The sequence below is a fragment of the Elgaria multicarinata genome, chromosome 19, assembly GCF_023053635.1.
Source record: "Elgaria multicarinata webbii isolate HBS135686 ecotype San Diego chromosome 19, rElgMul1.1.pri, whole genome shotgun sequence".
Taxonomy (NCBI): domain Eukaryota; kingdom Metazoa; phylum Chordata; class Lepidosauria; order Squamata; family Anguidae; genus Elgaria; species Elgaria multicarinata.
The window spans coordinates 18,971,246-18,983,961 of record NC_086189.1 but is presented as its reverse complement, the minus strand read 5'-3'; the positions used below and the strand labels follow the sequence as shown (position 1 = coordinate 18,983,961).

The following is a 12,716-nucleotide window of genomic DNA, read 5'->3' as shown; positions in this document are numbered from 1 at the left end:
CACCCGTCGCTGAAAGCGGTCCCCCACTCCTGAAACAATGGCGTCCGCGCCAGGACAGCCCGTGCACAAAAAGGCATTTTCCTGTCCGCAGCTGCCGAGGTGTTTTTCCGATAACATCTTCAGGGGTTCTGGCCCTCACTTAGCCCAAATCAAGGCTTTTAAATGAAGGGTGGACAAGGCGTCGCAGCGCAAATGGATACAGGATGCGACGGATGGAGCCGGGCTTTCTCCGCTTCTCTCCGCTTGGAGAAGAGGGATCTCTATATCCACCAAGTGTTCCCCTCCTTACACAGAGCCTTCCTAAAGAAGGCTTCTCCACGGCTTCCCGGACGTTGCAGGCGTTTTACTCCACAACAGCTTGTCCAATCTTGGCTTCTGACGCAGGGCGTGTTAGTTAGGTCTCCACTGTAGTTTCCTTTAAGGAGAGAGAGGGGTGTGTGTGTGTGTCTTCTTCTTCTTTTCCAAATGTGTGTGAGAGCTGTGACCAGTCTCTAATAATTACAACCAGATCCACAGTGAGATTAAACATTATATTAGACATTCTTAAGTTTAATAGAATGTTTAATCTCGCAATGGGTCTGCTTGTAATTATTAGACAGAATCGCCGCCCCTCAAACACTTTCTGGCAACGCGGAGTTATCTGGATAGGTGGTTCTGGGTGGAGCGGAAGAGAAGCCGCGTGCTGGCATAGGCAGCCAAGAAAATGCAGGGTGGCGGAGAGGAGGGGGGAAATCCACGTTGGTCACACAACTGAGAAGGAGAGGAGTTGTGATTCCCTTCCGCTCAAATTAGGCAAGGAAATCTTTATAACGCAGAACCTGCAAGGCCACCTTGGGCTCTTCTAGGGGGCACGGCTTGGCCTACAGGCCCTGCCCCCAGGAGGAATCCCCCTTGGGAGGAATTCCAGGTGTTATCTCTGATCCCAGAGTGGAGATAACAACAGGGATTCCACTGCATGCCTCTCCTGTTGCCAAGTCCCAAGCCCGCCTTCTTTTCTTCCCTGCATTACACATTGTTAAAGGTTTCAAAGTTAGCCCATCTTGGCTCCAGCAACACCCATCGTCATCCTCCTCCTCCTCCTCCTCCTCATCATCATCATCATCATTTGGCGTCTTTCTGGGCAGGAGTCCTCCCCAGGTGACTTACCACAATAAAACAGGCTGATGCCATTTCATTAAAAAAAAAAATTAGCCGTCCAAAGTATAACAATAAACGCGCGTGCACATCATTAGGGGAAGGCCAGAGTGAACAAATGGGTTACAATGCTAGGGCCCTCAAAGGCAGCCCATTCCAGAGGGGTCAGGCCACTGCAGGAAAGCCCCTCTGTCATGTAGTCACCCACTTAACTGCTTTCAAAGGTGGGCGGCTGAGAAAGGGCCCCTCTTGCTGATCTTCCAGCCAAGGGTGATAAGGGGGAAGGTGGTCCTTCAAGTAATTTGGTCCCAAAATGTTTTAAGACTTGAAAGGTGAAAAACATTTCCAATTGGGTTCAGAAACACACCAGTGACCAATGCAACCAATGCACGGCATAGGTGCTCTATGACTGAACCTCCTCACTTCCACTAACACTCAGGTGCCCTCGGTCTGCACCCACTGAAGTTTCTGCAGCCCCACAGAGAGCACCGCACAGTAGTCCAGTCTGGATGTCACCAGTGCATAAAACACACTCCTGAGTATGTCAGCTACCTGGCATACCAGTTAGCACGAAGTCCAGGAGGACTCCCAGATCATGGCCTTGGTCTTTTAAGGAGACTGCAGCCCTATATAAGGCCAGTTGTTAGCCTCCCTCTAACATAGTTCACTTCCTGACCCACAATACCTCCATCCTGCCTGGATTAAACTCCGCTTGTTCACCCTTATCCACAAGTAAAAAGGGGTTTATTCATAAGCAGAGTTGTACAGATTGTGCAAACTCCACTCCATCTGTTCTGTTGGTTGTCAGGTACCTTTTGTTGCATCGTCCATGCATCGACAGAATCAGTAGTTAGTTTCCAAATTTGCGCAAATTCGCACATGCGCAAATTCCCCCCGAAATGCACAAATTCCCCCAAAGTGTGCATTTTCACACCTTGGGGGAAATGTGCAATTATGGGCCAGCTTTTATTTAATTCCGCTTATTTTTCTGAGACAAAATCTGCCTCAAATTCCCAAAGGACAGCAAAACGGTCCCCAAATCCATGGACGTCCCCCAACGGGGGGGGGACACGGTCCGCAGTTATTATTATTATTATTATTATTATTATTATTATTATTATTATTTATTTATATAGCACCATCAATGTACATGGTGCTGTACAGAGTTGAACCCCCAAGTCAGAGGCATAGAAATCCAAATTCGTTTGGATCCATTGCAGATTTGTATGACATCCAAACTCCTAAGTCTGTTTCCAGACCCATAATACGTTTGACAAAGTTCAATGGGACCTACTCCCTGCTACGTTGGGTTTCCACACTTCTCTTCGGCGCCTTCCTAGAATTCAGTAGGAGAACGACTTAGAAGCCATCCATAATAATTTAAAGGACTCGTGGGAAAATCCTAGCCCACAGAACTGAGAAGGCATGCTTGCATCCACTGAATTTTTTTTTGTGGGGGTCTTTTTTTGCCTTTCTTCTAAAGAAAGTGCTGAGCCTTTAATTTCCTGCAAGGGATGATGCGTTGGAGAAGAGGGCTCACAGGAACACACTAATAAGAGAGGCTTGAAGGTCCTTCTCCGGAGAAACGTTCCCTTGATCAGACTGGGAGAGGACTGGAACCCCTTATGAAAGGCCTTTTTTTTTCCCTGGGTGTTTACAAGTTTTCAGTTCCCTTTCTTTTCCATAAGGACTCCTTTTTCATTTGCTTTATGAGTTTAGGTTTCCTTTTGCTGCCGACTGAAAAGAAATGGGCTGTTGATTCCAGGACCAAAAACCACAAGTCAAACGCGTAACCGTAATATCCCCCCACCCCGCCCCATTAAAAAGAAAACAAAACCCAAAGGCTAATTTTTGACTCTTACATCGGAGCAAGCTTTGGCTATGTCCGGAAAGTCCCGACGGAGAAGCAATGCACACAATCGATCCATCAAGCCTGCCTCTCTTACACGGCAAGTTTTAAGATGACTTAAAGCAAAATGCAAAACGGATAATTGCTCACAGATATCATTCCTTACCCTTTCTACATCTCTCTCTCTCTCTCTCTCTCACACACACACACACACACACTCACACACACACACACACACACACACACACACACACACACACGCTTTGAGTGTTTATGGTATTCAGATCACTTCTGCCCCTTTGAAGTTGGGTACTCGTGGTCTGGGGTTTGATTGTGGTTCTGTTAGCCAAGCAGCAGGATAGAGCAGCATCTTAAATGACGGTGATTCTTGCAACCTCAACAGGGCGTCCTGTTATTCTTGATCTGGAGCGCTGTTGCTCTGAAATGCCCAGGAGGGGGGAAGCCAAATCTTCAGGGTCATCTTTGACCGGACCCATTTTTATTAGAATGGCGAGGCCCTTCCAAGGGATTGCAACCGTGGCCTGGTGTCTTCCCAACGGAGCCATTTTTGAAGCCTGATTGTCCGATGTCTACTCAGACTTCAGTTAGGGCAAACTCTGTGTGTGTGTTGGGGAAATGTTGGGGAAATGATGAATGCAATGATGGCGGGGAGGGGGGGGGGGGCTAAATTTAAAACAACCACAAATTAAAGATCTGTTTTGCATTTTGCTGATGTGCGGAGGCACATCTTACTCCTCTTTAATACACACATAAACATGCAATAACTCTGGGACTGTCATCCAGTTGCATAAATCTTTGTGCATTACTGGTATGTGTTTCTTTCAGGTCATCCATGCATTAACAACGGCGCTTTCTTATATATGTTTACTTGGGAGTGACACAGGGTTGTTCCAAGATCTCCTTTCATGAGGGGGGAAAAAAAGTTCCTGCACCCAATTTTGGTGTAGACCACTTCCATCATCAGGGCTGATCCAGTATAAACCTGCATCAGTGTGCCCAAGGGGACTTACCCCCTAGTATGTGCATTTAGGAGTACAGCCTTACTGTGCCATCCTGTGCATATCTACTCAGAAGTAGGTCCGCCTGAGCTCAATGGGACATACTCCCAGGTGTGGATAGGGCTGCAGCCATAATCAGTTAAACTTGTACAAGCTTATGTATGAGAGAGAAAACATAATTGTTCTAAAGAGGGGGGATCTCAGTATTTTGTAATTTTAGCATGCTATTGTAGCAGGCATCACACTGGATAAAGCTTTCTTCGTTTGGCAGCAGCTTTTATAAGTATTTATAATTTTTTGGGGGGGGAATTAAAAATCCAATTAAATCAAAAAATACATCTGCAGACCAATCAACCAAGGGCCACCTTTTAAATTGACTAAAATACTTTTCTTTGATTAAGTTAACCAATTAAATCAATTGATAGTTGAAATCCTGTTTTCATGCATAGATGAAATATCTAATAGCTATCATGTCCTTAGACTTAGAGCTACGGTAGGTATACTGCAGTACAGCATCCTCCCCTGTAAATTAAGTTGCAGCTCCCCCTCAAAAAAATAAATGCACAATTCAACTGAAGTCACTCACAAGGAATGCTGCAATCCTATACATGCTTACTTGGGAGGACGTCTCATTCTCTCCTCTTCCCTCCTGACTCTTTTTTCCTTGCATGCCGCGTTTTTTTTAGATGGCAAGCCTGTAGGCCTCCTTTTTTAATTATGGGTCAGCTGCTCCAGGGTACTTTTTGGCTGAGGTACGGGATTAAATGCACTCTTACCAAATAAAATTAAAAATTGGAGACTTATCTTTGAGCAGACATGTATAAGATCGCACAGTTAGTCTGCAAATTTGTGCACACTTACTTACGTGAGAGTAAACCACTGAACACAGTGGGTCTAACCTGAGTAAAGTGTGGAGTAGTTGCACATCCCATTTCAAGCAACAGAAAGGAATTTTGCTGCGACGAACCAATCCGTAGGACTTCGAACAGGAGTTAGCTAAGAGTGACTCTGCCCTGTGCTGGCTTATTCCTAAATACGTTCCAGACATTCACGTTCAGATTTTTCTTTCTTTCTTTCATCTAACAAAATGAATCAGAGACCGGTACCACAAAAATGGCGCTTTTCAGGTAACTCTCCAAAGCCCATATTCTTTCCATCAGTTGGAGCTTACTTCCGAGTAAATGTGTTTAGAATTAGAGCACTGATCTGTTGACCGCTTGGAATGGAAAGTTAAATATATAAAGTGCTACATCTTTCTCCTCCATTTAAAACATGTACTAAAGAAGGCATTAAATATTTCCAGTTTCGCAGTAAAATAGGCTGCTATTCCACTTGCTAAAACCAAAGGCATGCTTTTGATCACCCACCCTTCATATAAAAACAGATGAAAAGCCAAAACTAGACTACGTGAAATGCAACAACCTTTAGAACCAATTGCAAGGCAACCAGTAAGCATGGGCAACGCATTTAAGCAGCCAGGCAGACAAAATACATACGGTTGTTGTTATTTTTTTAAAAAAGGAGGGGCACGCCACACCTTCTAATTATTATCACCCAAATGACCCAGGGGTTGCTCCTTGATGGTGGATGAAACATTCAGCAAGAGAGTCTGTTAGTTCCTCTAGTCAGATTTCTGATGCCCGCCTTTGTTTCGAATAATCACACATCAATCTGGGATCAATCAAACCAGGAGATTTGAGCGTCTGGACGCACCGTTTTAACAGGAGCAATTTATGGACATGCTTGATCCTTCCATCAAAAGCAACAGAATTTAAAAGTGTTCCACGTTGGCTGTACAAATATATATTTTTAGGCGTGTCTACAATGGCCCGTTGACTTCCTTGCCGTCAATCAATTGCACTGTTAGCATCATTCATAGAATCATAGAATAGTAGAGTTGGAAGGGGCCTATAAGGCCATCGAGTCCAACCCCCTGCTCAATGCAGGAATCCACTTGAAAGCATTCCTATGAAGCTCACAATGCAATTATCTTCCTGTTGTTTTAATTAAATACAAGGAGGGTGATAGGTAAATCCTCCCCTCTCCAGCTCTGAATTTGTTCATTTGAGGCAGACTCTTCAATCTTCTGTTAACAGCCATCTCCAGTAGAATTGCCCTCCTCACGTAAGACAATGAGTGTTAGGCAAAACCTCCCATGGGTACCAACGGGAGGCATTTTTCCCCACTCCCACATGTTAACGGCTGCGCAGGGTGTGGCTGCAAAATACCCTGGTATTTTAGCTTTTTAAAAAGCAGCAACATGATTGCTAATTGTGTCATTAGCATCATGTGTAATTAGTTAGGCCCTGATGAGATACAGGCCTAAAAGCGGGTGGGAACCCCCAAAACAGAAAACACTCCACACCACCGGATCCTTTTTATACATCATTTTGAGACTTCGATCAATGCTGCTGCACAGTCTGGCATACTAATTACACAGATGTTTAGAACAGCAGATTGAGCGTAAGTCGTTTTCAAAAATGCTACCGACACGTATGAGCCGATATACATGGTAGTAAGTGTGTAATTATTGTGAGAGAGGCTATATATATATATATATTTGCACGTACAACTGTTCTGCCCATTCTAGGAACACCATCTATGTAAATACGATCTTCTAAGATGTTAGAGGTATCCTGAGCCCCTAAAACTCGGCACCAGAAAATAAATCTGAACTCACCACAGATTCTTCAAACGTGGAATTTAGGAAAAACTAGTAGGTGCAATGTGTTTGCAAAAAGTAACTTGTGATCACATTCAGAAGGAGATCCACTAGCTATTTTGTCAGAACGTGGTCTGCCCAATGAGTCTGGGGAGTTTCGTAGACACACAGAACTCACAAATTACCTTTTTGAGCACTTTGCGGGTATTTTTTTGGAACAGGAATGCACATTGGGGGTGAGAAGTACAGGACAGCCCCAGGGTTGATTTATCCTGCTTCAATATTCATCTGGTTTGGTTAGTTTAGTATGGTTCTTAAAACAAGCTTTTATAAATAAATATCTCAGCTATCACAGAACACCTGAATTCTTCCTGCTAGTAGATGGAAATATTCCCCTAAAGTGGGCAGAGGGCTTGTATAATCGACTATGACAGGACCTTGTCTTCACGTGGAAGAGAAAGTACAATCTATTTTCCTGTCTTCATTTTATTGAACTCCAACTCTTTTCACGATTCCGTCCTTGCTGGCACCCTTAGCTGCTTGAAATATTAAATGCCGCCGACTCGTCTGGCCATTTAGACTGGGAAGTAAATCCCACCGAATTAAAAGGGGGGGTGCACCCCTGTAAACCCATGTAGGAATACAGCCTAAAATAGCAGTGTCCTTCTACTCCTTCAAAGGATAGGATAAACTAACATCTACAAATGAAACTGTCAACGTCAAAAGCCAGAACTCGAAGGGAAAGATGGGCTCTGTGTGTGTGTGTGTGTGTGTGTTGAATTTATCGTTGATCTCTGAAGTGAAACAGGGCTCATCATAAATATAGACTGCACTTAACTCTCCAGAAGCTGACTTACCCCAGAAAAAAATAAATACCCAGGATAATATTTCCACCTACATGTGAAAAAAGCAACTCTTAAGTGTCCTCTCCAACGCCATGATTTTGGGGTCATCCCTGTTCTGCCTTTACACGCATAGGCCCCAATCCAGGGCACAACGGCATGTGCCTGTCTCGCTGATTTCATGAAAAACAGGGATTGGTTTCACCCACGCATGGCACAACATTGTCCGATTTCCCGAGCTGAATGTCTGAATGAGTGACTGGAGGGATGTGACGCCATTTGAAAGGTCTGTATGTAGCAAGTTGTACCTCCATTGCCCGTTCACATCACTTCAGGTTACAGTCCACCAATGGAAACACACACACGGACTGCCTTTTTTAGCGCCCTCGATTTCTGCATCTAATATAGAGGCTACCTATATCCCAAAAGCAACATTCATTACTTCTAACTATTTATCGTTATCTTTAAGTCTAGAGACTGCATTTTCACTGCAGAGATGCTATCCTGTTCCCTCCTTCATCCTCATTATTGATTGGAATTATTATTCCCATTTTACAGAGGGGGAAAACCAAGGTTGCGGTTGGGATTTGAATTCATCTCACAACCCAGCACTGTTTTCACTGGACGGCTAGGTGGTAACGAGCATAAAATATCTGTCACTGTGTGTGGTAGTGAAAAGAGAAATTAAGGACGCAATGCCATGCAAATCAAGACAGAGAAAAAGTCCTACAGTTCCCTTGCTGGCTAGGAAATTATGGGAGCTGTCATACTTTTATCCATCTGAATATACACCAGATTGCGCCTTAAGATGAGCAAGGTAAAGTGGTAACCATTGGGTAAGGGATTTATTTATGTTTTACAAGCTTTCTAGTTAATGCGCGCTCTTCTAAAGTTGGTGTGATCAAAAGTAGTGCCGTTATGTCTTTTTCATCCCTAATAGCATTTCAGAATTGAACAGGAGTGCAGGTGGGGAAGCCAGGATGAACAGAAATGTGCAAAATTGGTTGAAATCCATTTGCAGACATAACAACCCGTCTTCTCTGCCAATCAAGGCCTTCTTAAAGATGGAGGAGCAAAGAGCTGAACAGAAGTTTGGCAACCCTGGGATTCTGATAGAAAGGCAAGGCATAAATCTCTCTAAGAAATCATCCATCATAGAATTCAAGCCACACCTCTGTCAATGGAGGCCAGAGCAAGTTATTATTTTAGCCTTAGTTCTTCCATCTGTAAAATGGTACATATGATTACCTACTCCACCAGGTAGCCATTAGGGTGTATATAACATCTATTAGTTGGGTGGTATATAAATGTAATAAATAAATGAATGGATGAGAACATGGGTGTCATTTTTACCCCGTGGTATCTGACAGCCCAGAACTAAATGAATACAATTAACCATGGGGGTACATTACTAATGTATCTCAGAATTGCAGGGATCTGGAACGGGCAGTCAAGGACTCCAGAGAAACCTGGGCGCATACAGCCAACATGTTGGACGTTCTGGAGCGCAAGAATTGTGCAAGAGAACTTCTATGTCATTTCTATGGGGAAGCTTTTGCGGTGAATTGATTTTCAAGCGAGGCTTATATGGCACATTGCTATGCGCAGGAAGAAAGCCACATCTAAACAAATGAACAAAAGTTCATAAAGTTGAAACACACTTAATCCAATGCATATTCGAGCTGGTGCATGCAGTATATGCAAAAAGCGTTGTTATATCATGTGTGAAAACATGCACGGAGGTGCCCCTAACTTTCTCTAGCCTGCAGAACAAAGCTACAAAGTGTGACAACTTTTAATTAATAAGCATAGAACATGTTTTGCATTGCCATTGACAGTAAGAGCTTCAAAAGTTCTTAACTTTACTCTAAATAATAATAATAATAATAATAATGACGCACATATCAAGAACTTTTCCACCTCATCCTATGCATATTTGCTTTCAAGTAGCCCTGTTGGATTCCACAGGATTTACTCCCTAGCCAGTGTGTATAGGATTTCAGTCGTTAAGGCTGTGACCCTTACTGGGGGAATAAACCCCATTGAGCTCAATGGGAACTACTTCTGGGTAGACATGTATAGAATAGTGCCACATATAGAATACACATAGAATTGCTCTTAACTGCAGAGCAAACATGTTTTTATGTTCCTCCATAGGATTGTGGCAGCAATTTTGGCTTCAATCGTGTTTGATATTAAAGGCAGCGTTCAGTCTGCACTCAATGCACCGGATCTTGCTCATGTCGCTGTCCTTCATTTGGACAACTTCAGAATACACTGATCATGATTTGCATCATGAATACTTTCACACAAACATATTTCAAAGTACAAAAGAACCCCACCCCAAAGATAGCTGTGTTGACCAGAAGAAAAATCCCCAAATCCATCAAAGAGTGAAGTCCTATATATTACTTGGAAGTAAGGCTCACTGAGTTTAATGTGGCTTACTCCTAGGTAACGGTATCCAGGATCGCAGCCTAAGTGTAATATGTTTATGAGGTTGACCGAAATTTCACAACAATGTGTAAGCTTTCGAGGTCTGCAGATGTCTTCAGCTTTTTGCAAAGTCGTACCTGATGAAGGGATCTGGAGCTCTTGAAAGTTTGCACACATTGGGTTTTTGGGGGGCTGTGTGTATGTGATCTTTTAGTTGGCTTAATGAATGTATTACGCTAAGGCTGCAATCCTGTCCACAGTTACCCGGGATTAAGCCACATTAAATTCACTGGGCCTTACTTTCATGCAAGGTATTACACTAAACTAAACTGCATTTTGGAACACATCACAGGCATTCGCTTTGTAGGACTGTGGCCTGTCTAAGTTTAACTTAGTCCCATTCGTTCCAATGGGTCTACTCTAAATAGGACTGGCTTTGGGTACAACCCATAGGCCCCCTTTCCCAGGCCTTAATTTTTACCCAGACTCCCCTCCACCCTTGTCTCCTTTCAAAATTCCCAGTGGCTGTGAAAAATATTTGTTACTAATCACCGGTGGGATGCATAATTGGAACAGCAAGGAACTGGGTGCTATCTAGGCAGGGAAAGAAGGTGGGTTCAACAGACCCAAATGGCTGACCTTGGTTCTAAGAACACACACATACACACACACACACACACACAGAGAGGTTTTAGGGGCATTTTCTAACTGAGAAGACCCCCTTGAAATGAACGGGAGTCACATGCACGATCACATCGGTTCATTCCATGGCGCCCTTTTGAAGGAGACCTTCCCTGCCCCCAAGACTGTTGGGGGCATACAATTCCCCTTTGTCAATGGCTCTACTTGAACCCTGTCGATTTCACCCCCATCAATTGCACCGTGTCAGTTTCACCTCGTCGATTTCACCCTTGGCAGCATCTACACTACTGTTTTACATGGGTTATAATGGTTTTGACAACTGTTCGGGCCCAGGACACGCTCCGTATACAGTTTTCAAACCGTTTTCGAAGTGTTTCTATCCTGCTTGGGGTAGATCTGCCCCCTGTCAGTTTCACCGTGTTAATATCACCATGCTAATTTCCCCAGGGGTCAATTTCACCATGACAGATGAGTCGAGAAAGGCAGTCTGGCCCCAGCCCCCCAGCCCAGTTTCACAGCCGCTTAACCCCCATAGATATTTCAAACGCCCCCACGCCCCCTCCAAAAAGACCCCAAGATCTCCCCTCAAAGTCTCTCCTCCCCAATGTCCAGACACACAAAAGCGCCCCACGCTCACCTTCCCGAAGCGCGCCGCCTTCACTACCGCTGCTGCCCCCGGACTGCTCCTGCGCCCCTTTGCCGCTTTCCCTCGCCTCCGGGCCGGGTTCTTTGGCTCCGTTCATGCCGGCGGCGACTTCCTCTAGATCCAAAAGGTGACTGACGCTGAAGTTTTTCCTAGCCTGGGGGTTGTCTGGAGGATCCAAAATCCGCACCGCGTTAGGGGCGAATTGCTTATCCATGCCGTAAGCCGCCACCGTTTCCATATCGCCTGAAGATTCCAGGCTGGGGCCCCCAACCCCACCCCAAAGCCGCGACACCCCCCTTTCTCTCGTTCCCCGATGTTGCAATGCAATCCGGCGATCTTCCTTACCCCCGCCCCGCCCCCCAAAAAACTTCTAGTGTCCTCCCCAGATCACCACTTTCCTCCTCCTGGGATGGATGCGTGTGCGTGTATTTCTTGCTCAGCCTCGTGTTGACGTCTGGAAGAGGGGGGAAAGAGAGAGAGAGAGATTCCCCCAAACTTTCTCTCGCTCGCCTTTTCCGCTCTCCCCGCTTTTCTAGCTGTTCAGACCCAACTTCGCTGCTGCACAAACTCCCCGGGCTCTGAAATTGACCAGGATTGGCAATTGAGGAAGATGTCCTGAAACTGACTCAAATTCCGCCCCACCTCTTCTGAAACTGACCAAAGAGGTCTCCCGCCTCCTCTTTTCTGACAGCAAAACTCCTTTCCCTCCTCCTCAATTTTCTGTCTTTGCGCTAGTCCGTCCCCCCCTCCTTCAAATTCTCTCTCCCCTCCCTCTCCCTCTCTCTCTGTGTAAAGTTTTGGAAAGAGGAAGGGTTAAATTGGGGGGGGGGAGAGAGAATTCCCCTTCTTGAGGTTCCCCCCCCAACTCCCAATATATTCTCTCCCCCCTCGCCTTTTTGTTTCGGAGAAACTTTAAGTGCCTCCTCTCCAACAGTTGTGATATAAAGACATCCAGTATTTGGAACCTGTGCATTTCTCAGAAGGAAAAAAAGAAGAGGGGAAAAATTGGGATCGGCTTAGGTAGGTTTTATAAAATGTGTAACTTACGTTTTTACACACACACACACACACACACACACACACACACACATGGCTGGTTGGGAGGAAACTTACATCAATAATAATAATAATAATAATAATAATAATAATAATAATAATAATGGGTGAACATAAGAACATGAGAAGAGCCCTGAGAATGGGATCAGACCAAAGGTCTGTCTAGTCCAGTTTTCTATTCATGCAGTGGCCCACCAGCTGCCCAGGGGAAACCCACAGGCAGGACATGGGTGCAACTGCACCCTCCCACCCATGTTCCCCAGCAACTAGTCTATGTAGTCATACTTCCTCTGATACTGAAGGTAGCTTAGAGACATGAGAACCCACTTTTCTTTGGGCCTCACCTGTCTCACTTTTGGGAAATGGGTGTTAGGAACATTGGAAGACACTTTATACCGCGTTGGACCCTCGGTCCATCCAGCCCAGCATT

At 44.8% G+C, this 12,716-nt stretch overlaps 1 protein-coding gene across 1 annotated transcript in view; it reads right to left on the bottom strand.

The window, feature by feature from the left end:
• Positions 1-11,468, bottom strand: part of PRRX2 (paired related homeobox 2) — a 42,561-nt gene extending 31,093 nt beyond the window's left edge. Inside the window, exon 1 of the mRNA XM_063144993.1 lies at positions 11,222-11,468. Coding sequence (XP_063001063.1) covers positions 11,222-11,468 — 247 coding nt within the window. The remainder of the gene's footprint in view (positions 1-11,221) is intronic.
• Between the last annotated feature and the right edge of the window lie 1,248 nt (positions 11,469-12,716).